The 26,524-nt window shown below is 57.6% G+C and overlaps 1 protein-coding gene across 1 annotated transcript; it reads left to right on the forward strand.

The window, feature by feature from the left end:
- The first annotated feature begins 1,015 nt into the window (after positions 1-1,015).
- Positions 1,016-21,856, forward strand: ACE (angiotensin I converting enzyme). Its single transcript, XM_052657432.1, has 25 exons — positions 1,016-1,264; positions 1,893-2,060; positions 2,677-2,770; positions 3,180-3,323; positions 3,719-3,910; positions 4,429-4,526; positions 4,875-5,047; positions 5,398-5,621; positions 5,961-6,105; positions 6,389-6,487; positions 6,737-6,859; positions 7,400-7,611; positions 8,265-8,401; positions 9,256-9,414; positions 9,735-9,822; positions 11,599-11,742; positions 11,896-12,087; positions 14,981-15,078; positions 15,278-15,450; positions 17,547-17,770; positions 18,076-18,220; positions 18,920-19,018; positions 20,797-20,919; positions 21,192-21,379; positions 21,547-21,856. Exons 1-25 carry the CDS (start codon positions 1,016-1,018, stop codon positions 21,774-21,776), a joined length of 3,921 nt encoding a protein of 1,306 aa, XP_052513392.1. The 3' UTR covers positions 21,777-21,856.
- The last annotated feature ends 4,668 nt before the right edge of the window (positions 21,857-26,524 follow it).

Genomic DNA, 26,524 nt, shown 5'->3' on the forward strand with positions numbered 1-26,524 from the left:
GACTTAGGGGAGGACCCTCAGCCTCCACAGCCGCCCCAAGAAGATGCCAGTGTCCTTCCTCCCCCATGCCTGTCACACAGGGGGAAAGACTGATGGGGAGTGTGGAAACCTGGGGTGACTGGGAGCAAGCCATTCAACCTGGGTCGTAGCATCTCCCTCTGTCGTCTCTGGCCATCTTTGTAGCTCTCCAAATTGGCAAGTCTGTGCGACTGTTCTCGCCTGAGCAAATGACAGCTTGTGTGAAGGAAGCAGGTGTGCCTGTGGCTCTATGTCTCCCTTTCCAGAACAAACCTCCATTCTTTCCCCCATCTGACCGCCCCCCCCCAGTCCCCAGGTGAACTGGGGTCCCTGAGCATCTGCCCAAATGCCTGCAGAAGCCTAGGCGCTCCCCAACCCATGCAGGCCACACCCAAGGCCTCGTGAAGAAGCGGGACCGGGTGACGGTCATTAACCCTGTCTCGCGGCACTAGCGACTCTGCGGACAGCTCCCCCACCTTGTCCTTCCGAGCCCAGAGAGCCCCGGGCGGTAAGGCCGGAAGACTGAGCGTCAGAGGCCGCTGGGCTCCGGGTCCCTGCACCGAGGCTGAGTGATGGAACGGGAGGGCACGCCGGCAGGCTGGGGTATTCCAGCAAACTGCTGGGTCTCTCAGCTTCATAGGTGTGGGGTGAATGTGTGTGTGTTGGAAGAGGGGGGTTCTCCTTTCTAGCCTCCCCTGCGAGAGCCTGACCTAAGGCCCGTCCGCCACTCCCTCCCACCCCTACCCCAGCTGCATCTCGCCGGGGGCCGCCTCGGCCCCTCCTCGGTCCGGCGCCCCTGCCCGGGGCGGGCCAGGAAGCCTCGGTCCCCGCCCCGCTCCGTTAGGCCCGCGCGGCGGCCGGGGGACTTTGGAGCAGAGGAGGAAGCGCGGCGGGGCGGGGAGGTGGGGGTGTGTCGGAAGGCGGCGGCGGCGGCCGGGTTTTATAACCCGCAGGGCGGGCGCTGCGCGGGAGAAGGGGCTGCGCTGCGCACCGCACCATGGGGGCCGCGTCGGGTCGCCGGTGGCCCCCGCTGCTGCTGCCGTTGCTGCTGCTGCTGCTGCCGCCGCCGCCCGTGATCCTGGTGCTGGACCCCGCGTTGCAGCCGGGGAACTTTTCCGCCGACGAGGCTGGGGCGCAGATCTTCGCAGCCAGCTTCAACTCGAGCGCCGAGCAGGTGCTGTTCCAGAGCACGGCCGCCAGCTGGGCGCACGACACCAACATCACGGAGGAGAACGCGCGGCGCCAGGTGGGCGCGTGGGCCCGGGGCGGGGGCGGAGCCCGGGCGGCCAATCACAGCCCGGCGGCCGGGCGCTGGGGGGCGGAGAGTCCCCGCCCCGCGCGCGCGCCCCCGGCCCCGGAACCGTGAGGTCCGGGCGGGGCCCGCCTGCCTCCTCTCCAGCCGCCACCCCCCCATTCCCACGGGCGGTCGGTTCCGTGGCCCGGTGCTGGGCCCATGGTCCTGCCCAATAAGGAACCGAATGGATGAGGCCACACTGACCCCGAGTCCTCCCAGGCGGCGGCGCCGGGGGTGCCTCCGGGCTGGATCCGCGGCAGTCTTCGCTTAGGGTGCCGGCTCTGCTCTGGGTTCTCCCCCTCTCTGGCCGCACTACCGTCCCCTCGCTCCCTGTACCTGTCACCTCTCATCGCTGTCTGATCACCCTCTCCTCTCCCTGCCTCTCTTCTGGCGCGTTTCTGCTCCACCACCTCCCTGAGGCAGACCCCCCCCCCCCGCCCCAGTTTTTCACCCCCAGGGCCCAGTTGAAGCGAGCAGTGCTCCCATCAGCCCCGGTCTCCAGAAGCCCTTGACCTTCCTCCCCTCCCCCAGCGCCATGGCCTCCCCTGTTTACCCTCTCGTGCCCTCCTGGTGCCCACAGGAGGAAGCAGCCTTGCTCAGCCAGGAGTTTTCAGAGGCCTGGGGCCAGAAGGCCAAGGGTCTGTTTGACCCGGTCTGGCAGAACTTTACCGACCCCACGCTGCTGCGCATCATCGGGGCGGTGCGCACCCTGGGCCCCGCCAACCTGGACCTAGAGAAGCGGCAGAAGGTGGGCCTGAGGGGTGGAGGCAGAATTCTCCAGGGTACCCTCCCAGTGCCTACGGTGGTGGTGAGGGGGGTGGGGGTGTCTGGCCAGGAGGGACCCCAGGATCTCTACTGGCCCTGACTGCAGGGGAAGCCCCTGTGAGCAGAGTTTGTTCCTGAAGTATTGATTTCCCTGGAGATGGGGTGAGAGAAGTTACTTTATATTAAAGCAAGTGTCATGGAGTAGAAAGCAAAATTCAAGTAAACAATGAAAGATGAAACAGGAGTTTTCAAAGTTTCTCCATAGGTGGTTTGTTTTAAGGGCTTCCTCCGAAAGGTGGAGAGGGTATCAAGGTCAGGGAATGAGAGGGATTTGGTCTCAGTCGGTGGTGGCCGAGCTCAGAATTGAACCCTGCTCCCTAGTTCTCAGGACGCCAGTTTCCCATCTCCACAGGCGGGCTCCAGTGGAAGCGGAAGCCCGTCCATTCACATTCAGATATGCTCCGAGTGCCACAAGGCAGTCTTGTCCAAGCCACATCCTCCCTCAGGGCATCTCCTCTCTTCCTCCCAGCAAAAAGAGGAGGGGGCGGCCGGATTACCTCTGAGGGCTGTTCAACATTTTCTCAACTCTAACTCCCCAGTACAACTCTCTGCTAAGCAACATGAACAGGATTTACTCCACCGCCAAGGTCTGCTTCCCCAACAAGACTGCCCCCTGCTGGTCCCTGGACCCAGGTAACCGGCCTGAGTCTCCCGTCTGTCTTCCCGGGCTTCCTGCCCTTCCCCGCCACCCGGCGGCTCCCGGAGGATGGCACATTTCTGCGGGGGGCGGGGCGCTAAACCCAAAGGCCTGAACCGCTGATTAGGACCAGAGTGCCTGATGCCCCCACACCCTGCTCCTCCAGGCCGACTGACTTCTGGAATCTCCAGCCTCCAGCCCCAACCCCACCCTCACATGTGCTTTTCCTCCCCCTTCGCAACTGGCCTTCATCGTTGCCACCTGGTTTTCCCTTACTGGGCCCTCTCATCCCGCCAAGAGCCCTCCGCAGGCCTTAGACCCCGCCGTAGCTTTCCTTACAAACCTCCTCTACTGCTGACTTCGAGGCAGCAGTCTCTGAACTGACCCTGCCCACCTGTGTCTCAGAGCTCACCAACGTCCTGGCTTCCTCGCGAAGCTACGCCCTGCTGCTGTATGCCTGGGAGGGCTGGCACAACGCCGTGGGCATCCCACTGAAGCCCCTATACCAGGACTTCACTGCCCTCAGCAACGAGGCCTACAAGCAGGATGGTGAGCACACCCACCCAGCCTCGGTGTGGGCACCACCCTCCCGTCTCCTGTCTCCACTGAGCCCCGAAACACACAGAGCGGCCATTACAGTGACTCCCTACACTGGCCCAAGGTCACACAGAGAGCGGATGGCCAAGCTGGGCTTTAGCCCCATCAGCCTCACGCTGCCCCTCCCGGTACTCCTCCCAGCTGTAGGGCTCACACGTGTCAGGATCTGTTTAGCTGGAGTTGGAGCAACCATAGTTAGAAAACTGAGCGCAGTCACCCCCAAGCTCTCCCTTGCAGTGAGCAGGCATATACACTGGCCCTGAGCCGGGAGAATGGCCAGGCGATAGCTGGGGGGGAGGTGCCAGAGCCTGGGGCCTGAACTGCATCCCCAATGCCACCCCCTCAAGGCTTCTCAGACACAGGGGCCTACTGGCGCTCCTGGTATGACTCTCCCACCTTCACGGAGGATCTGGAACGCCTCTACCAGCAGCTGGAGCCCCTCTACCTGAACCTCCATGCCTACGTCCGGCGTGCACTGCACCGCCGATATGGGGACAGATACATCAACCTCAGGGGACCCATCCCCGCTCACCTGCTGGGTAAGGGCTTGGCCTCACCTCCACACATGGCCAGGGTCAGCCCCGTCACGGTTCACCTTTCAGAGCATCGCATTGCTCACTCGCCCACACGTGAACCCGTGAAGTCGGTGATCCTTCTCATGATCACTGCTGTTCAGAGGGGGCTTAGGATGCGCAAGGGACGTGGCACAGGGCAGAGAGCTAGTAAAATGCAGAGCCAGGAGCCACCCTGAAGGCTTTAGCTCCAGTGGAAGAGGAGAAAGAACCCCACTTTATGCCGGTGTCAGGGCTGGGCAAGGGCAGGGACCTGGGAGTCAGAAAGGACCCCAGCTGCATCACGTGGGCACCTTGGCCTCTGCCAGCCCCAGGGAATACAGAGCACTCAGGAGTGGGTGGGACTGCTGTGTGAGCCCGGCAAGCGGACTGTGGCCCTGCCGTGCCCCAGGTCCAGACACCAGGGTGCTGTTCGGTGACACGCCTGGGGAAGCAGGCCCTGGCTGGGCTGGGCACCAAGCTGTCGGCTCCCCTCCTCTGTCTAGGGAACATGTGGGCCCAGAGCTGGGAGAATGTCTACGACATGGTGGTGCCCTTCCCCGACAAGCCCAATCTTGATGTTACCAGTGCTATGGTGCAGAAGGTGAGCTCGGAGTGAGGCCCTGGCGGGGGCCATGAAAGGGAGTCAGACACGAGGAGCTGAGGATCCACAGCCTGCAGTGTGTGTCCCCACCGTGAGCTGGGTGCCAGTTCTTCCCTCAGGACCCCGCTGGGAGGGGAGGGGGCCAGTGAGCAGCAGGCCACTTTTGTGTATCTGCTGTAGCCAGTAGGGGCCTGGCCTCCGGGAATGGAGGCCACGGAGCAGAGGTGCTCTTTGTGAGCACGGAACTGACCCGAGTGGGGGACCCCAGACGCGCCCCCGGGGCAGCCGGGGTGGGCTCTAGCAGCTGGCCCCTGACCCGAGTGTGCCCCCCCACCCCTCCACCCCCAGGGCTGGAACGCCACACACATGTTCCGGGTGGCGGAGGAGTTCTTCACCTCCCTGGGGCTCTTGCCCATGCCACCCGAGTTCTGGGCGGAATCCATGCTGGAGAAGCCAAGCGACGGGCGGGAGGTGGTGTGCCACGCGTCCGCCTGGGACTTCTACAACAGGAAAGACTTCAGGTCTCAACGCTGGAGGCGGCTTGCAAGGCTCCCGAAGGCCGGGCAGCCGGGCCACAGGGAGGCCAGCTCCCAGGCCCACGTCTATCCCAGCTCCAAGACCGGCCGGGAGGCTGGGTCTCTTCTAGGGCTGCAGCAGGCTGCTTTCACTAGGCAACTCTGACAGGCAGCCAGCCTTGTACCTTGGAACGGAGGGGACGGGCCGGGTGTGGCTGGGGCAGGGTGGAGGTTTGCCTGTTTCCACTGGTTCCTGGGAATCCTGGGACAGCGCCCGCCTGGCTTCGTTCCCTCTGGCACCAGCCTCCCCGTCCTGCCCGTCCTTCGCCCTCACCCACGCCCTCTCCCTGCCCCAGGATCAAGCAGTGCACACGGGTCACTATGGACCAGCTGTCCACGGTGCACCACGAGATGGGCCACGTGCAGTACTACCTGCAGTACAAGGACCAGCACGTCTCCCTGCGCCGAGGCGCCAACCCAGGCTTCCACGAGGCCATTGGCGATGTGCTGGCCCTCTCCGTCTCCACTCCTGCACACCTGCACAAGATCGGCCTGCTGGACCAGGTCACCAACGACACAGGTGTGCGGGGGTGGAGAGGACCCAGCCCAGCTCACCCAGACCCCACTGGGTCCCCCAGCAGGACCCCACTGATGGCTGCTCCCATCTGCCTGTCTCGTTTCCGCCTCCCTGCCCCACGTTAGGCAGGTCTGGGGATCCACCCAGGCTTCGAGGCCTACCCTGCATCCCAGCTCCACTGCCCAAGTGTCCTCTTCCAAGCAGGACTGCATGGTCCCAAAGGCTCACGCTCCTTTCTCTGCATCTGCCCAGCCTCACCTCCTGCCAGCCTCTCCCCCAGGGGCCCCTATCCCAGCTGGACTCCCCTCTCCCTCTGACCTGTCTCTTCTCATCTCCCAACAGAGAGTGACATCAACTACTTGTTAAAGATGGCACTGGAAAAAATTGCCTTCCTGCCCTTTGGCTACTTGGTGGACCAGTGGCGTTGGGGGGTCTTTAGTGGGCGAACCCCCCCTTCCCGCTACAACTATGACTGGTGGTATCTTCGGTGAGCAAAGAGGGATGGAGAGGGGCCTCATCCCAGGGGCCCTCACCACCTTCCCGGGTACCCTGCCTCCTGCTTCCCTCCTCTCCAGGAACACCCCCCCCTCCTCCTTACGGCATTCTTCTTTCCTGCCGAAACTCCTTCGGACAGGTGGTCATCCCCAGTTCTCCAGGATGGGGAGGGACGGCCGGTGGGAATACCTGCTTGGCAGCCTTTTCTGCAAAGGGAAAATCAGCCTGTGTACAACCCTCAGGTCCTAAGACAACTTAACCACATCCTCTTCCAGAACCAAGTATCAGGGGATCTGTCCTCCGGTTGTCCGAAACGAAACCCACTTTGACGCTGGAGCCAAGTTTCACGTCCCAAATGTGACCCCGTATATCAGGTACTGCCCCCAGTTCTGGCACACCTTAGTTCCTTCCCCTATGCTGGGCCCCCATATCCCGGGCTTGTCCCCATCCTCCCCTGGACCCCCAACAACCTGGAATTTGAGTGGGCCTCTTTCCTGAGCCAAGCTCAGTTCTCAGTTCTCCCCCAAGGCAGCCCACGGTCCAGCCTCTGCCCTGTGGAAGCTAGCTGGGCCCCAGGCAGGGGGGCCTCCGCCATCCCCCTCACGCCCCTCCTGTGCCTGCAGGTACTTCGTGAGCTTTGTCCTGCAGTTCCAGTTCCACGAAGCGCTGTGCAAGGAGGCAGGCCACCAAGGCCCCCTGCACCAGTGTGACATCTACCAGTCCACCCAGGCGGGGGCCAAGCTCCGGTGTGTGGGGGCTGTGGGGGGTGAGGGGAGAGCTCAGTGAAGGTGTATCAGGTGGGGGCACCACCACCACGCCAGTGGAGGGGGCCCTTCTCCACTCCCCCGCCTTTTCTTTCTCTCATCAACTGCTTGTTGAGCGGGCTTTCTGGCTGGTCGCTTCAGTTGTGTCTGACTCTGTGACTCCATGGACTGCAGCCCGCCAGGCTCGTCTGTCCAAGGGATTCTCCAGGCAAGAATACTGGAGGGGGTTGCCATGCCCTCCTCCAGGGGATCTTCCCACCCAGGGGTCGAATCTACATCTTTCATCTCCTGCATTGGCAGGCAGGTTCTTTACCACTAGCACCACCTGGGAGGCCCTTCTGGCTGGCGTGGGGCAAGACAAATGTCCCCCTTTCACAGAGCTCCTAGGCCCTGAGACTTGACGCTGCCATTCTTGCCACCCAGTGGGGAGAGAAGTGGCCAGAGGCGGAGCAGGTGGGCAGGGCAGCATTCACAGACCCTGGCCTGAGACCCCGTGCCCACAGCGCCCTCTCTGCCTGACAGGGCGCTGCTGCAGGCAGGCTCCTCACGGCCCTGGCAGGAGGTGCTGAAGGACATGGTCGGCTCAGACAACCTGGACGCTAGGCCGCTGCTCAGCTACTTCCAGCCGGTCACACAGTGGCTCGAGGAGCGGAACCAGCAGAACGGCGAGGTCCTGGGCTGGCCGGAGTATCAGTGGCGCCCGCCGACGCCTGACAATTACCCGGAGGGCATTGGTAAAGCCTGGGGCAGGGTGCCGTGGGTTCTCAGCTCTAGGTTCGGGACCCAGGCCCCCAGTTCACAGTTTCCAGTCAGCTTGTCCAGCCAGGCCCTGGCGTCCTGCCTGGAGGGCCAGGCAGCCCCCTGAGCACTCGGCAGGGCCCTGGGATGGAGTCGGCACATCTTTCCAGCCTCCTGGGGAGGGTGTGCCCAGATCTGAGGCCCCTGGCCGGGGGCTGGAAGGCGGGCACACTGCTCTATGAGGTCATACTGCAGGATCCGCTCTTATTGGCCGGGGGCGGGGGCTGCAGGGCTCTGCTCTCCTGCGGCCATGGGCCATGGTTGGGCTGCTCCAGGACTGCCTCGCCTCTTCCTCCTCCTGCTCTGCTGTGGGCGCCCCCTGCTGGTCCTCAGTGAGGGGACCACCGGCCAGGGGACCACCAGCCAGGGGACCACCAGCCAGGTGACAGTCAACCAGGAAACAACCAGCCAGGCAACAACCAGCAGTGAGACAACCATCCGCCACTCAACCACCCATCCCTCAACAACCAGCAGCCCGAAGAAAACCCAGAGCCCAAGTGGGATTGGCTGGGGGGCGGGGCGGGGAGGCCCAGGCAGCGGCAGGAGGGCGAGGGGAGGCCTGTCTGTGTCCCTCTGCTCTGTCCCGCAGACCTGGTGTCCGACGAGGCCGAGGCCCGCAAGTTTGTGGAGGAATATGACCGGAGATCCCAGGTGGTGTGGAACGAGTATGCCGAGGCCAACTGGAACTACAACACCAACATCAGCACGGACAACAGCAAGTTGCTGGTAGGGGCTCCTGCAGCTCAGCACATGGGTGCTCCTCATCCCACAGGGCCCGCACGGGTGCTCATCCCACAGGGCCCGTCCCCTGAAACCCAAGGCGCTACAGGCTGCCCTCCCATCCCCAACACCAGCCCGGGGGTACACGTTCTCAGAGTTTGTGAAACATCCTCGAGGCGTATTGAAAAGTGTCCAATTTCAGTTTCACGGGGGCACACACCCAGTGCCTAACACAGGTTGTCTTTCATTAACAATCTGTTGTTGGTAAAGGAGTAATTTGTGCAGAAGTAAGTGATGCCAAAGTCAGTTTTTAAAAAGACTGAAGGCTCCTGTGTGCCACCCTAGCAAGGGCTACACCTGTCCCCCGACCGTGACCCCCTCCGTATCTGTGTGGCCAAGTGGAGATCATAACCAAGGTGAGCCACAGAGAAATAATACTTCACGAAGACCCATATGCACTGGCCACAGTTCCTTGGCACTCGACATCTGTTGCCTCGTGTATTCCTCAACAGTCTTGCAAAGCCAGTGACCTTATTCCCATTTTACAGCTGGGACCCTGAGGTTCAGAAGCTACAGAGAGAATGCCAAGCTGCCTCTGTCCCAACAGCATTCAAGATACAGGGTGGGGTTTCCTTCTCTGCCTCTCCCACATGATGTCTTGCTGGATGAGGGCATGTGTACTGCACACAGGACATCACAGACAGTCCGGGCTGAGGAATGTCCTTATAGGCAAAGGCAGCAACTTGATAAAGCCGCCCCCCGACACCCAGCCTCTTCGGCCCCCACACGATGCCTCCTTCTAGGAGCCCTTTCCAGAGCTCCTCCTGGGCCTCATGATATGGCTCCCCCTGTGCCTGCAGATGGAGAAGAACTTGCAGATGGCAAACCACACCGTCAAGTATGGCACCTGGGCCAGGAAGTTCGACGTGACCAACTTCCAGAATGCCACCATGAAGCGGATGATAAAGAAGATTCAGGATCTAGAGCGGGCGGCACTGCCCGTCAAGGAGCTGGAAGAGGTGGGGAACTAGGGGTAGGGTGGGGCAAAGAGGGTGAAGGATCCCAGGTCAGGAGAGGGTCCTAGCTCAAGGGATGGCATGTAGCCTTCATGCTGCTTCCTCCTCCTCAAGTTGTCAAGTCATGACTTCTGCCCACGTCTGCACACACCTCCAGACTCACCTACACACACCCTCAGACTCGCTGAGAAGGGAGGGCTTTGGGAGCCCCTTCCCCAACCCATAGCCCAGCAACCCTCCCCCACCTCCCGCCCCACGTAATGGTGCCAGGGCAAAGTAGGGCGCCAGATCTGTAGCTCGCTGCCCCTCTGCTTCCTCCGCAGTACAACCAGATCCTGGTGGACATGGAGACCGTTTACAGCGTGGCTTCTGTGTGCCACAAAAATGGCACCTGCCTGCGGCTCGAGCCTGGTGAGCACGCTGGGCAGTGAGCAGGAGGCCCGGGGAGTCTGGGGTGCTGTCTGTGAAAGGGAAATGTTCAGTTCTGACTCGGGAGGTCAGCATGCCCAGGAAACTCGCTTCCCTCTTCCACCCGTGGGGCTTCTCTGCCACCGCTTAGAACCAGGCCGGCTTCATCTCTGCGCTGGTTCCCCAGCTTCTGCTCCCTCCAGTCCCATCCTCCCTGTTCCACCCTGCGCTCCGCCCTTCAGAGCAGGTGTATCTCAAATGTTTCTCTCATGGGCTTGGACTCGCCTCTAGGCACCTACCTCCCCTGGATCCCACCCCACCCTGAAATTGAAGCCTCAGCCTGCAGAAGCCATTCCCACCTCACTCCCTCCAAGGCCGGCAGGAATGGACCAGCTCTGGCGAGTCCTCTTCCTCTCGCAGGAGACTGGCCAGTCCTTCTTAACCTTCCCCCTGCTGAAGGAGTTCAGCCCTGACACCCCAGTACCTGCACACAGAGACCCCCCTCCCACCCTCTCTGACCCACCTTCCCAGGGTCAGGGAGCCAGAGACATAAACATTTGTCCTGAGGAATCTCCACCCAGAAACAGTCTCTTCCTGGCCCTCCGCCCAACTCCCACTTTAGAACAATCACAAATAGAAAGGGAAATGGAAAATAAACAAGATAGAGAAACAGTTTTCCTAGGACAGGGTTTGGCCCGGGGGTTGTGTACGTCGGTAGGCACGCAAGTGGGGGTGGATATACGTGTGCGTGTGTTTGTTTATGGACAAGAGTGTTACAGAGAATGTGGCCTCCACCCCCATCAGTCAGCCCCTTGATCTGGGGCTGGGCTGTCAGATCGCTGCCGGTAGTAACAATAAGAGCATCTCCAAAACAGAACACTCACATCAGCAGAGGACAGATGGAAAATTCTCAAAATGTGTTTTCCTCCAAACAAAGCTACCTTGAATGTACCTCCTCTGTGTAGGGTGGATGCTGATAGCACATCTCAGCGCAGAGCGCGGTCAGCGAGCGCTGGATCCCCGCAGGCCTCCGTCTCAGGCCTGGTTGGGCAGGAAGCGGGGCCACCTTCACACCTGACCCCCGTGCTCACGGCCTCCTCCTCCCAGCTCTGCAAAGGCCGTGTCAGCCCCATGTAACCCATAACCCAGGAGGCCACCCATACAGGCGTGGCTCTGACAAGACACGGGTCCAGGTGGTGCTTGAGCAGATCTCTGTACTTGGCCTGCACAGCGGTTATTCAGGCAGTTCAGCTATAGTGTGTGAAAGGCACCCTGGGCCCCGTGGGGACGCAGAGATGAAGGAGGCCCAGTCCCCGATCAGGGTCCTCCTGCCCCCAGGCCAGCATTATCCCCATCTTACAGACAGAGAGGTCAGGAGGAAACCAACCAAGAACCCCCATCTTTTGACCTCCAGGCTATTTCTCCCAGGGAGGGATTGCCAGGGGACAAACGGCGAGCAGCAGCTCTGGGGCCTGGGCCCTGGGTTTGTGCCCCAGCTTGGCCGCTTCCTGGCTAGGAGACGCAGCCATGCCACCAACACTTGTGTGGAAGGAGGGTCAGGGCACCCCTCACGGGGCTGTTGCAGCCCTGTAGTTCCTTGAGGTCGCGTCCGGACAGCGCTGAACCTGGGCCTGGCACCTGTAAGCCCATAGAAAGGGCACCAGCCTGTCTCCAGTTTCCCCCAACCTGTGCTGCCCCTTCCCGTCTTCTCCCAGCTCTGGAGGAGGTGGGAGGTGAGCCAGGAGCTGGGGGCTCAAGCCATCCCCCCCTCCCGCCCAGATCTGACCAGGCTGATGGCCACATCCCGGAATTATCAGGACCTGGCCTGGGCGTGGAAGAGCTGGCGTGACAAGGTGGGGCGGTCCATCCTTCCCTACTTCCCCAAATATGTGGAGCTCACCAACAAGGCCGCCAGGCTCAATGGTGAGTTCTCCCTGCAGGGTCACCGGGGCCCTCAGAGGGTTCCTCTGAGACCCAAGAGGTGAGGGGGGCAGCCCTTGAAGGAGACAGGGAGTGCTCCGGGGACGGTCAGGTGTCCAGAGAGCCTGGCCACAGCCCCCACCCCCACCCCCACAGGCTACCAGGATGGCGGGGACTCCTGGAGGTCCATGTACGAGATGCCCTTCCTAGAGGAGGAGCTGGAGCAGCTGTTCCAAGAGCTGCAGCCGCTCTACCTGAACCTGCATGCCTATGTGCGCCGGGCCCTGCACCACCACTACGGGCCCGACGTCATCAACCTGGAGGGCCCCATCCCAGCCCACCTGCTCGGTGAGCGCCAGCGAGATGGGCCGCGGTCCGAGGGCAGAGGGCAGACTAGGAAGGGTCTGCAGGGGACACTGGAGCCTGGGGCAGGGGAATGTTGCCAGGCCCGGAGTGGGGTGGGGGGTGGGGGTGGGGAGAAGAGCCCCCTACTTGAACTTGGTGCCACGTTTGCTATAGAGCCACATGGCACCGGTCACCAGGGATGGGGCAGTGCAGAGTTCACAGGCCTGTCCTGGGGAGACAGACCTGCCTCCCGGGTCACAGCACCAGGCAGCATGAGGGTGAGGAGAGGGCTGGGAGTGGAAGCTGAGAAGGCCTTCCCAGGAGGGGGCTGTGAACAAAGCCTTGAAGGGCGAGAGGTTCTGACAGCTGGAGAAAGTAGTCATGTCGGGAGAGAGAAGGGTAGACATGATGTTCAGGCAAAGGAGCTGGGAAAGTGTTGCTGTTGTTCACTCGGTTGTGTCGGACTCTTTGAGACCCCATGGACTGCAGCACACCAGGCTTCCCTGCCCTTTACTATCTCCCAGAGTTTGCTCAAACTCATGTCCATTGAATTGATGATGCCATCCAACCATCCCATCCTCTGTCTTCCCTTTCTCCACCCTCCTTCAATCCTTCCCAGCATCAGGGTCTTTTCCAATGAGTTGGCTCTTCTCATCAGGTGGCCAAAGTATTGGAGCTTCAGCTTCAGCATCAGTCCTTCCAATGAATATTCAGGGTTGATTTCTTTTAGGATTGACTGGTTGGATCTCCTTGCAGTCCAACGTACTCTTAAGAGTCTTCTCCAACACCACAGTTCAAAAACATCACTTCTTCGGCTCTCACCTTACATTTTATGATCCACCTCTCACATCCATACATGACTACTGGGAAAACTGTAGCTTTGACTGTATGGACCTTTGTCAGCAAAGTGATATCTCTGCTTTTTAATATGGTTTGTCCTGTTTAAAACTAGGCTTGTCATAGTTTTTCTTCCAAGGAGAAAGTGGCTTTTAATTTCACAGCCGTCACAGCTGCAGTCACTGTCTACAGTGATTTTGGAGCCCAAGAAAATGAAGTCTGTCACTGTTTCCATTGTTTATCTATTTGTCATGAAGTGATGGAACCAGATGCCATGATCTTAGTTTATTGGATATTGAGTTTTAAGCCAGTTTTTTTTCACTCTCCTGTTTCACCTTCTTCAAGAGGCTCTTTAGTTCCTTTTCACTTTCTGCCATAAGGGTGGTGTCATCTGCATATCTGATGTTACTGGTATTTCTCCTGGCAGTCTTGATTCCAGCTTGTGCTTCATCCAGCCCAGCATTTCACATGAAGTACTCTGGATAGAGGTTAAATAATCAGGGTGACAATATACAGCTTTGATGTACTCCTTTCCCAATTTGGAACCAGTCTGTTTTTCCATGTCCACTTCTAACTATTGTTTCTTGACCTGCATACAGCTTTCTCAGGAGGCAGGTAAGGTGGTCTGGTGTTCCCATCTGTTTAAGAATTTTCCACAGTTTGTTGTGATCCACATAGTCAAAGGCTTTATAGTAGTCAGTGAAGCAGAAGTAGATGCTTTTCTGGAATTCTCTTGCTTTTTCTATGATCCGACGAATGTTGGCAATTTGATCTCCGGTTCCTTTGCTTTTTCTAAATCCAACTTGTACATCTGGAAGTTCTCCGTTCATGTACTATTGAAGTTTACTTTGAAGGATTTTGAGTTACCTTGCTAGCATGTGAAATGTCCCCTCAACTTGGGGACCCTCATTCTCCAGGGGTTGTAAACTCAGATCCCCTGAGTGCATGAAATGGGCAGTCGGAGACAACAAGGGGTGGCAGGGACTGGGCAAGTAGAGGCCACTGGGTTCCTGTGTCTGTCGGACCATCAGGCCCTGTTCCTGGGGGGCTCCTCACTGTGAACAGAGACCAGATGGGGCCACACACCGTTTACAGATCATGAGGGAGACCCCCTTCCAGCTTTGGGTCTAGTTCTTGGCAGCTCAAGAGACCAGCCACCCTCGGTCCCTCTGTGGTGAGACTAGAGAATGCCAGCTCATTGGCTGAGAAACACAGACCCCCAAGAGGAAAGCAGGTGCCCACCGGCCTGGGAGCTGGGCTCAGAGCAGAGCTTGCGCCCCCATCCCATCCTGGCTTCTCATGCACTCCAGCCCTCACTGGCTTACACCCATGGGCTCCACTTGATGTCAGCTCAAGCGTAGTCTCATTTGGGCCGGAAGGTGGTAGTTGCTCAGTCGTGTCTGACTCTTTTGTGACCCCATGGACTGTAACCCACCAGGCTGCTCTGTCCATGGGATTTCCCAGGCAAGAATACTGGAGTGGATTGCCATTCCTTTTTCCAGGGGATCTTCCTGACCCAGGGATGGAACCCAGGTCTCCTGCATTGCAGATAGATTCTTTACCATCTGAGCCACTTGGGAAAGCTTCTTTACTCTTGTCTTGCCCTAAATGCTGAGGCATCAACCTCTCCTAATGGAGGGCAGTTGGGTGGTTCTTTTCTTTAATTTTGGTTTTGTGCGGGGTCTCTGTTTGGACACAGGCTTCTCTAGTTGCGGGCTCGCGGGCCCTCGAACGTTCAGGCTCAGTACTTGTGGGGTGCAGGCTTAGTTGCCCCATGGCATGTGGGATCTTATTTCCTTGACCAGGGATCAAACCCACATCCCCTGCATTGGGAGGCAGATTCTCAACCACTGGATCACCAGGGAAGTCCCAGGAGGGTGGTTCTTGCCAGCTGACTGCATAAACTGACCTCAGATGACGTGGATGGGACACAGCAGTGGCTGGTCAGGTTGTGATCAGCAGGACTGGGATCTGGTCCCTCACACTGTGTGACGGTGCCGAGCCTAAAATGCAACACTGTCTCCCTTCTCTCTGCATCTCGTCCTCTGCCTGCCTCCAGGGAACATGTGGGCACAGAGCTGGTCCAACATCTATGACTTGGTGGCACCCTTCCCTTCAGCCCCCAAGATGGATGCCACGGAGGCTATGATAAAGCAGGTCCGCACTGGCCCCCTCGTCGCACCCCTGCTCCTCCAGGGCAGCCCCAGGGCGTGGGGCGGGGAGCCCTGCCCCAGGGGGAGAGGGCCCTCTAATTCAGGAGCTGCTTCCAGCTTGGCCCTCCCCCCGGGCCCTCCCACGGTGGCACACAGTCTGTCTCCACCGTCCCCAGCTTCAGCAGAGCTCCGTCTGTTTGCAGGGCTGGACACCCCTAAGGATGTTTCAGGAAGCAGACAATTTCTTCACTTCCCTGGGGCTGCTGCCCATGCCCCCTGAGTTCTGGAACAAGTCGATGCTGGAGAAGCCGACCGATGGGCGGGAAGTGGTGTGCCACGCCTCCGCCTGGGACTTCTTCAACGGCAAGGACTTTAGGTGCGTCCGGGCTGCAGGTCCTGAGCCCAGAGGCCAAGGAGACGAGTCCAAGTCCGAGCTGGGGGCAGAGGGTTCGGAGAAGTGGGCCTGGCCTCAGCATGGCCACCAGCTTGTGCCAGGGGAACCCCATCCACCACGCAAGGGTCTCCTTGAGCACTGACCAGCTGCGTCAGCTCAGGGTTCCAGGTCACAGTCCTGGGGGCGAGCCTGTGTGAGCCGCCAGCCAGCCTCCCTCTCGGGCAGGCCCTGCGCACAGCGGGCCCTCTCCCTGCTGCCTGTGCCTTGAGACAGGGAGACACACAGGGGTGCGGGGCTTCACACAAATCTACTCTCACCTCTGACAGGGCTCAGGAGCTGTCTGCATTTGTGGACAGCATTTCAGTTACTGCTGTGTATCACGCCAGCCCAAAACCCAGGGCCGTAAAACAACTATTTGACTATGCTCATGATTTTTTAATATTATTTTGAATGTATTTATTTATGGCTATGCTGGGTCTTGGTGGCTGTGCGAGGGTGTCCTCTCGTTGAGGCAGGCAGGGACTCCTCTCCAGTTGCAATGCATGGGCCTCTCAGTGGTGGCTTCCCTTGTTGCGGCTCACAGACTCGAGTGTGGACTCAGTAGTTGTGGCTCATGGGTTTAGTTGCCCCGTGGCATGTGCAATCTTCCCAGACCAGGGGTCAAACCTGTGTCCCCTGCATTTGCAGGCTGGTTCTTAACCACTGGACCACCAGTTAAGTCTGCTAGTGATTTTCTGGGCCAGAGATTCAGGCACTGCACAGAGGAAGTGGCTCATCCTGCCTTGTAGTGGTGGAGACCTTTGCTGGGGCAGCTCTGATGGTGGCAGAAGGCTGGCATGGCTCAGCAGGGTTTCAGTCCAGGGCTGTGCTCCTGGCTGTCAGCTGGCTTCCCCGGCTTTTCTCTGTGTGGCACATGCTGGGGCAGGGACGCTCATGTGGGTTCCTGCATTCACAAGCTGGGTGCCCGGACTGGCGTGGCTGGAGCAGCCGGGGTCTGGCCGGACATGTTTCTCTAGGAGAGCTTGGATGACCTCATGGGGCAGCAGCCTCAGGCGGTCAGATTTCTTACCCAATGGCCAGCATCCACAGAGCAAAAGCAAAAGCAGCCAGATCTCTTAAAGACTAAGTTAGTCCAGAACTGGGACGGGTCACTCCTGCCACATTTTATTGGCTAAAGCAAGTCACAAGGTTCAACCAGTCACAACCTAGGTTCAAAAGATTAAGAAGTTTCCAACTCTTGGGAGAAGTGGCAGAGATGGTGAAGTATCTCTGATGAGAAGAGTGGGCTCCGGTCCTGGAACAAAGCAGGCAGGTTCACCGGCTCCCCGGGCCTTGGGCCCTTCCTTAAGAGGCATGGAGACCAGAGCTTCAGGGTGGGGTGCAGACTCTCAAAGGTGAGGGCACCTTGCGGAACCTCACTCGTACAGGGAGTCCTAACAGAAGGTGGGCAGACCCCAACTTCATTGTCACTGGGGCAGCTCTTTGCCCTCACCATAGGATAACAAAAAGGGGTCCACTGAGCTGAAAAGCTCTGGTTAGATCCAAGGGTGAATTTCTTTGGCTCACAAAAGGTGGAAAGGGAAGTGGAGCCCCTTCTCGGACAGCTCAGCAGATGTCCCATCAGTCCTGGCCCTGAGAAATCCTGGGGTGATCTGCCTGCTGGCATCGGACACGTGGGGTGCAGAAGAGCCCAGACACCATTGTTTCCTTCAGGAAGCCTGAGACCAGGGAGAGACAGACCATGAGAAGAGGAACCAAAGGACCCACATCCTGGAAAGTCACTGAGCGTGACTGAGGGTCCCCGTGCCTCCAGAGCACATACCTCGCAGTTAGAAAGCCACACACACAGCAGTGCAGGCTCAAGGTGTTCAGGGGAGCTGGAGGCAGGGGAGAGGCCTAGAGGACCACGCTGTAGGAGTTTCCAATCCCCAGATCACCTCCATTTCTCCTTTTGGTTTTCCTCCCCATGATGCTGTGTTCCTCGCATGTGGTGGTCCTGGGGGCCTGCTCTGCGAGCAGGGTTAGCCACTGCCTTTGCCCAGGGCTCCTTGTTGTCCTTCTCCCACCCCATGCTCCAGGATCAAGCAGTGCACCTCAGTGAACATGGAAGACCTGGTGGTGGCCCACCACGAAATGGGCCACATACAGTACTTCATGCAGTACAAGGACTTGCCTGTGACCTTCCGGGAGGGTGCCAACCCCGGCTTTCACGAGGCCATTGGGGACGTGCTGGCCCTCTCAGTGTCCACCCCCACGCACCTGCACAAGATCGGCCTGCTGAGCAGCGGGGACGGCAGCTACGGTGAGCAAGGAACGGGGAGATCCAAGTGGGCAGAGGGGCCGAGAAGGGGCATCGAGTTTGGGAGGCAGAGAGGAGGCTCCGTGGGCCACAGGCAGTGCCAGGACAGAACACAAGGAGCCAGGGTACAGCCAGCGTGGAGAGCAGGGGGGAAAACCCCTCCCAAGAGGCGGGTCGCTGGACCTAAGGAGAAGCAGGTCACCCTGCCCACTTTACCCATTCCACCCACTGCACACCCGCTCAGCCCACTGCTAGGATATGGCGGGAGGCAGGACTGGATCTGACGTCAGGCTCCCTTCTCTTGGCAGAGGAGGATATCAACTTTCTGATGAAGATGGCACTTGACAAGATCGCCTTCATCCCCTTCAGCTTCCTCGTCGACCAGTGGCGCTGGAGGGTGTTTGACGGAAGTGTCACCAGGGAGAACTACAACCAGGAGTGGTGGAGCCTCAGGTTCTAGAGCCCTGCTGTAGGGTGTGGGCCGGGGGTCTCCATGGGGTATATGCTGGCCCCTGTGTCTGTGTGTACCTGGTGTGTCTGCATGTATGGTGTCTAGGGGTGTGTGTGTGTGTATATGTGTGTGCCTGTGTTTGTATGTACCTGGTGTGTCTGTGTGTACCTGGTGTGTGTGTGGCATGTGTGTGTCTGTGTGTGCCTGCATCTGTGTGTACCTGGTCTGTGTGTATGGTGTCTAGGTGTGCGTGTGCTTGTGTCTGTGTATACCTGGTGTGTCTGCCTGTATAGTGTCTAGGGGTGTGTGTGAGCGATGGGGTACCTGGGGGCAGTGACTCACAAAGGCACAGCTTGCAGGAATTGTCAGCATCCTGTGCAGGCCCAGGGCAGGCACCATATTGCAAATCAAGAACAGCAACTCTCCCAGCTTGATTCTCCCCAAAAAGTGAAAGTGTTAGTCACTCAATCATGTCTGACTCTGTGACCTCATGGACTGTAGCCCGCCAGGCTCCCCTGTCCATGGGATTTTCCAGGCAAAAACACTGGAGTGAGTTGCCATTCCTTTCCCTAGGATATCTTCCCAACCCGGGGGTCAAACCCAGGTCGCCTGCATTTTTGATGGATTCTTTACCGTTTGAGCCACCAGGAAGTTCTGATTGTCCCCAAACCCTCCCTCTAATGTGTCTTCCTCCTCCACAGGCTGAAGTACCAGGGTGTCTGTCCCCCACTGGCCAGATCTCAAGACGACTTTGACCCAGGGGCCAAGTTCCACATTCCTGCAAGTGTGCCTTACATCAGGTAACAGGAAAGGGAGGAGGGCGTCCGGAGGGGCAGCGCCTCCGCATGGTGTTCAGACACCTTTGCTACCCCTTCCAAGAGCTACCTGCTCCAGGAGCTACTGTCAGAGCAACCTGGGGACCCGTGTGTGGTGCACTGCGTCTGGGCCTCTCACCTGTAACCAAGACTGACGCTGTTTCACTCTTGTGATACCCTGAGAGCCCCGCCCTCCAGACGGTTAAAAACAGAAACTTTACTATAGTCGGCTAATGGTTACAAGACCTCGGTTAGTTAGCATGAACCATGACCCACGGCCAGACCTTGCCCTGAGCACTATTTTCTCATTTTTACAGCATTCTGTTCCCTTATACGTATTGAACATATTTCCTGTGACATAATTTGAGTTGTACCTGGGGACCTTCTACCCACTGGAGCTAGGATTAGAGGCCCAGCTGGATGGAAGCCTGTATTGTTAGGGGCACGGGGTCACAGCCTTGGGATTAGACAGTACAGGTTCAAATCTCATCTCCATGACTGTTCCCTTGAGTAAATCCCTCCATCTCTGCAAGCTTCCAGCTTCCTCACCCGTGGAATCCCATTTCACAGAATCGTTGCAAGAGTTCATATCTTAGCACACAGTCTTAATACAGAACACGTTTGGGAACTGGTGGCCATAACCCACCATCATTAAATCACTGTCTTAAATGGAATGTGGAAACACAGCAGCACCGTCAGTCGTGCCGCCACCGCGTGGATGCACCCAGTCAGCCCCTCTCCCTCTGCGTGCCGCAAGGGAGCACTGGCTGGGGACTGGGAAGTGGGATTAGAGGAGCCGAAGCCCTCCCTCGAGGCAAGGATCTGGGGCAAAGGGCCCCTGTGCTCCCCAGAAGGCCAGTGAAGGAGGGCTTATGTCCATCGTGCCCAGCCTTCCACCCCAGCACCTGGCGCAATGTCAGCACAGTCAGGACCTAATTAAGCATGAAGTGGGTAAGTTCTGTGCCCGAGTCCAGGAAGGAAGAGAAAGCCTGCTCAGAGGCTCCAGGGAGCAGCAGGGGGAGCAGGGAGCCAAGGATAGTCAAGGGCAACTCCACACAGCCCTGACCAGCCAGTGTGCCAGGGTGACCTGCAGAGAGACCCTCCGCCCGCCTTCCCAACGGGCTTCTGAGCTCCCGAGCTGGCACTCACTTTCACACAGAAGCCGGCCCACGTGATGGTTAGCTTCCCAGCTTAGCACAGATAATTCTCCAGGAGGGAGCGGGCAAAGTGATCACCCTCCAGATTCTGACCAGCAGCCTTGGCAAAGCACATACAGGAAAGGCAGTGCACATGACTTGTGCCCAGCCTTCCCATCTGCGCTGCTGGTTCAGGACATTCCAAACCTCCCCACTTTCAGAGAGGCTGCCCCTCCTTGACCGGCAGACTTCTGCAGGGAATTCCCACTGCTTTGGGATAAAGGAGGTCATTTGGGCCGGCTTCCCTGCCTGGTCAGAAGCATGACCCAGTAGGCAACACCTTAGGGACAGAGATGTCATTTCTGTGTCCCAGAGCAGCCCTCCACATCTCTGATGGGCTCTGGCCCACTCTGCCTCACCCATGAGCATCCCTAGCTCTGAGAGTCTCTCCCAAGATGCTCCATGCGGAGGCAGCTCTGTGGTGAGAGGCGGGGAAGGAGGCCTGGATGACTCTGCAGTCCAGGACAGGCTCACCCTGACGTCATGGCAGGCAGCGGGAAGCAGGGTGGTTGGGCTTGGAGGCGCTGCCCCCAGCACCCACCCCAGGCCTCACCTGCCCTCCTGCAGGTACTTCGTCAGCTTCGTCATCCAGTTCCAGTTCCACCAGGCACTGTGTCAGGCGGCGGGCCACCAGGGCCCCCTGCACAAGTGTGACATCTACCAGTCCAAGGAGGCCGGGAAGCTCCTGGCGTGAGTCTCCTCTGGCCTTGCTCTGACCCCTGTCCTCCCCACGATGACCTACTTCCCAGTGGAGCTCTTCCGGGAACATCTACCATGGCCTCCGCCCGGGTCACCCTTTCCCCAAAGCCCCAGACCCGCCCAGGCCCTCAGTGCCGGGGTGGGGGGGGGAGCGGAGGCTGGGAGGTGGGGTGGAGAGAGCTGATGCGAGACTGGGACGGGGTGGGGCAGGGAGCCTCCCAGCCTGTCCCTCTGACTCGGTTCCCCTCCTGGGGCTCCCCCAGGGATGCCATGAAGCTGGGCTTCAGTCAGCCGTGGCCCGAAGCCATGCGGCTGATCACGGGCCAGTCCAACATGTCGGCTGCCGCCATGATGACCTACTTCAAGCCGCTGCTGGACTGGCTCGTGACGGAGAACGGGCGGCACGGGGAGAAGCTGGGCTGGCCTCAGTACAACTGGACGCCAAACTCAGGTACCGCCACCCACCCCCCCTGGGCCCCAGGGCAGCCCCGGGGCTCGCTCAGGGCTGGGGCCCTCCCAAGTTAAGGCAGGTTGGAGTGCGGCCTCCGCGCTCAGGGTTGGGGAGCCAGCGGCGCGCCCGGCCCGGCCCAGCGCCCGCTCGCGTTCCTCCCCGGCCAGCTCGCCTGGAAGGCCCCGTCGTGGGCTCCGGCCGCGTCAACTTCCTGGGCCTGGACCTGGAGGAGCAGCAGGCCCGCGTGGGCCAGTGGGTGCTGCTCTTCCTGGGCGTCGCCCTGCTGGTGGCCACGCTGGGCCTCACCCAGCGGCTCTTCAGCATCCGCCACCACAGCCTCCGCCGGCCCCACCGCGGGCCCCAGTTCGGCTCCGAGGTGGAGCTGAGACACTCCTGAGAGGGGACCGGGAGGGGCCCTGCGCTGCGCCCGCGCTCACCCCCGCCCCGCCCTCCTCCCGCCCCGCCCCGCCCTCCTCCCGCCCCGCCCCGCCCTCCTCCCGCCCCGCCCCGCCCTCCTCCCGCCCCGCCCCGCCCTCCTCCCGCCCCTCCCGCCCCCTGCCCCCTCAGGCCTCCGGACCTCGGGCCACCGCGGCCCCTGCCCCCTGGTCCCCAGAGATCCAGAGTCCCCCCTCACATGGCACCCTCTCCCCGTCTCCCTGTGGATACAATTAAAGGTCCTGCCTTCCCATCCGCGTCTGTGTCCCTCACGGGGAAGCCAGGGACAGGATGGGGAAGCTCCCTCGCTTCCTGCCAATCAAGGGGGTCACTTCTCCGGGGTCTTCATCTCTTTCCAAGAAGAGGCTGGAAAACACCTCCTAGCTCTGGCCCCAGCCCCACCCAGCGCCCAGGCCAGTACCCCCGCCAGCCCGGGCAGCTGGCCCCCCGGCCTGCTGTGGCAGGCAGGCCTGGCCAGGCCTGGGCACTGGCCCAGGAGGGCTCTGGGTGGCAAAGGGGGAGCAGGCATTCTGGGCTGCTGGAGCCCTGCCCCCGCTATTCCCATAAACGGTCCAGTCCCCGGACAGAAGGCTCCCAGCTGTCCTCTAGTCCCCGGGGGGAGCGCCTTGCCGGCTGAGGGCACAGAACTGGCCCGTGCCTACCCCAGCTCCATGTCCACTCACACACGTGCTCAGAGCCACCGGAGTACTGCCCCCAGGGCCCAGGGTCAGGACCCTTTGCCCCAGCCAGGCAGAAGCCGATGCCCACGCAGGGACTGACTGCGGGGGACCACGCCACCCCTGCCCCCAGCACACGCCCTGACCCCGAGCCTTCCTCAGAGGCCAGCCTGGTTTTGAGAGAGTATCATTTTGAGGGACATTTTAAAATCTTTTATCTAGATGTTTACTGTAGAAAATTTAGAAAATAAAGAAATGTGTAAAGAAAAGCCTTTTATATCAACACCAAGAGTTAAGCACTGTTGACATTTGGTATATGTATTTCCAGCCTTTTTTCCTCAACACTATATTTTAAATCTGATCACACTGTATTTACAGCTGTGTAACCTTTTTCCAGGTAGCATGACTAGACAGTCTTTTTCTTAATATTTAAATGCCAAACCTAACGGTATTTTTTAATGGCCAAAGCCTGGCCCCCCGGGAGGACCCTTGGCCCTGTGCCCCTTCTTGGCTTTGCAGATAAGACTTGGCCCAACCCTAGTATCTGTCCCCCTAGTATCCTTTAGGTCCACAGCTTTTGCCCCCACCCCCCTCCAGTCTCCAGCTGTTGTTGTGTCAGTGTGTGTGTGTATCTGTGTGTTTGTGTGTCTGTTAGTATGTGTGTCTGCGTTGGTGTCTGTGTGTCCCTGTGTCTGTGATTGTGTGTATCTGTGTTTATGTGCCTGTGATTGTGTGTGTGTTTGTGATTGTATTTGTGTGTGTGTAGGGGGGGCACATAGCTGCAATCGTGCAGGCCTATTCCATGGGTCCGGATGTGGAGTTGAGGTATTCCGGATTTGCAAGAGAGTGGAAGTTTATGATTACTTGAGACAGTGGAATTTATAAACATAGCCTCTAAATAGTTCCAAGCCTTCTACCACCCAAGACTTCTTTAATGACCCCCCTCCCCAGCCTGATGTTTCAAAAGCTGTTTGACAGACAGAGGTCATTGTCATGACCCCCTTCCTATCTTTATAAGCTTCAGGGGTTCCTGCTTCCTGTCAGAGCCTCTGGGCAGCACTCAAAGGTCTGAGCTGCAAAGAAGACTTAACAGCTTTATCCACCAGGGCTTTTGAAATATTAAAAACATTTAGACTCCTGTTTCTGCCTCCCTGGATGATCGAGGTGAGGCCGTGCCTACCTGGGGGATAGCTGAGGAGGTGGTGACAACAGGAAGAGGGGCCATTCCGACATTTTCTGCCAGTGACCTAAGAGCTGAGCCCTGCCCGAGGCTGCCCGTCAGGGACCAGCTCTGATCCATGCGGGCCGGAAGTGATGATGGTTTGTTCAATCTCCACACCCTGCCTCATGCTGCCCACTCTGGCTCTGTAGGGAATCGACTGGCTTCAGATTAGGCCTAAGTCAAAGCCTATCTCTGAATTTGACCTTGAGCAACTTACTTCCATTTTTTGAGCCTCCAATTTCACGCCTGTGAGATGGTTGCTATGATGGTTCTTATGAACCCTCTCACGATTGCTGCGATTGGTCGGATGAGATAATGTAGAAATTCCTGGTGCCTAGTTTCCTGATCATCATCTCCTGATAAAGATTGCTTCGTAACTGCCTCCCACTTCAAGCATCCCCTCGAGTCGAAGCCCGAGAGAGCTGGAAGGGCAAAGTTAGACCAGCCCCTCCTGAAGGGATGGAGAAAACTGCCCAGAGCAGCTCACTGCAAGCTGGATAGACGTTCTTCACAATTCCTTCCTGCACCATCGATGTCCTCCCGCTGGGAGTGCAGTGGGCTCGTTCACCTCTGGGACTGGGCTTCCTTAAGTTCTGGAGACGTTCAGCTGTCACCTCCTCGTCCTCTTCAGCCTCCTCTCCGGGACTCCTGCCAGGCCCTGCTGGGAGCTTCCTACTTTGTCCTCTGTCTCCTCATTCCCGCTCGTATTTCTCATCCCTCTCTCTGCCCTGCACTCCGAGTGATTTCCCTGGCTATATCTTAGCCTGTGCATTGAGAAGACTACTTTTCCAATTAAATAACCGTACTTTTCATTTTTGCACTTCTATTAGTTTTAGACCTCCAGTGTCTTCACAAAAGTATATTCTTACTTCACAGATCCTGTTCCTTCTCTTATACTTTTAAAGACCTGCTTTTTTTTTTTTTAATTGCTGTAATATATACCTAGCATTTAACATTTGACCTTTCCTTTTTTTTTTTTTTGGCCATGACACAGCATGTGGGATCCTAGTTCTCCGCCCAGGGATCAGACCCATACCCCCTGCATTGGAAGCACAGAGTCTTAACCACTGGACTGCCAGGACCATTTTAACCGTTTTGAAGTACACAGTTCAGTGGCATTGAGTGTATTCAATTACTGTGCAGCCATCACCATATCTATTCGAGTCCTCTTCTCTTGGGTACACATCCCAAATTGAAATTCCTGGGTCATAAAGTAATTTTATACTCTTTTCCACAGTGGCTGCACCATTTTAGTATCACCAGCACTGCACAGATGTTCCAATTTCTGCATGTGTTGGTCATCACTTGATGTTTTCTGTGTTTTGTTTTTTGGAGTTTTTTTGTAATAGCCGTCCTAGTGGTATCTCATATTTTGATTTGTATTTCCCTAATGAATAGTGATATTGGACATCTTCTCAATTACTTATGATCCATTTAGAGATAATCTTTAGAAAGATACCTAGTGAAGTCCTTTGCCCACCCTTGAATTGGCTTGTTTGTTTCTTCACTGTTGAGTTTGGGGAGCTCTTTATATATTCTGGCTATTAGTCGCTTATCAGATCTAGGATTTGCAAATATTTTCTCAAGTTCTCTTGCTTGCCTTTTTACTCTGTTGTTAGTGTCCTTTGATGTGCAAAAGCTCTTAATTTTAATGAGGTCCAACTTGTCTGTTTTTTCTTTTGTTGCCTATGCTTTTGGTATCATATCCAAGAAATCACTGCCAAATCCAATGTCATGAAGCTTTTCCGCTATGATTTCTTCAAAGAGTTTTACAGTCTGAGTTATGTTTAGGTCTGTAATCCACTTTGAGTTTATTTTTGCAGATGGTGTGAAGCCTAGTTAAGTCCCTTTCAGATTTCCCTAATGCCTCTCCTTCCTTGGGTGTGGTCTAATCCATTTCTGTGTCTGGAGTTTAGCACAGACTCTGGAGCCCAGCTATGTGGATTGGAGTCCCGCCTCCACTGTTTGCTAGCTGCGTGACTATGAGCAAGTTTCCCAACCTCTCTGTCCCTCCTTTTCCTCATCTATAAACTGGATGCATTGATCATAGTACCTGCCTCATAGTTTATTGTGAGGATTCATATTCCAAAAGCCCTCAAAAGGTCCCTAGCCCCTGTACAATGTTTAGTGGTGGAGGTCATTACTAACACTAACTGCGTTGGATTTCCTCTTGTAGATGGTATTCTTGACCTATGAGCCATCTTCACTGGAATAGCCTTCCACAGGGGAACCATTCCCAGGTACACACCAGGTTGTGAAGGTGTCCTCAGGGTTGGTTTCAAGGTTGTTTCTTGCAGGGTCCTTTTAGAAAAGAAGCCATCTGCTGGCTCCCTTGATGGAGGCATTACTTCCACTGTGGCTGACTATTCTCAGGTAGGCACTGATGCTGCAGCCCTTTGGTCATGGATGCATTTTGAGTGCTCATATGGGCTCCCACTCACTGCTGCATGAGCCCTCCTTGTCTCCCAGGCATCTGAATAGTCCCTTTTCTTCTTTTCATCTCAGCTCTGTATTTTGCATTTTTAAAAATACTATATTTGACCCCAAATAGCCAAAGCAATCTTGAGAAAGAAGAACTAAGCTAGAGACACCACACTTCCTGATTTCAAACTTTATTACAAAGCTACAGTAAACACAACAGTTTGGTACTGACATAAAAACAGACACATAGATGAATGGAATGGAATAGAAAGCCCAGAAATAATCCCACACATATATGGTCAATATATTTATGACAGAAAAGTCAAGAATATACAATGAGGGGAAGGATAGTGTCTTCAATAAATGGTGTTGAGAAAACTGGATGGCCAC

This window comes from Budorcas taxicolor, chromosome 19 (assembly GCF_023091745.1).
Source record: "Budorcas taxicolor isolate Tak-1 chromosome 19, Takin1.1, whole genome shotgun sequence".
Taxonomy (NCBI): Eukaryota; Metazoa; Chordata; class Mammalia; order Artiodactyla; family Bovidae; genus Budorcas; species Budorcas taxicolor.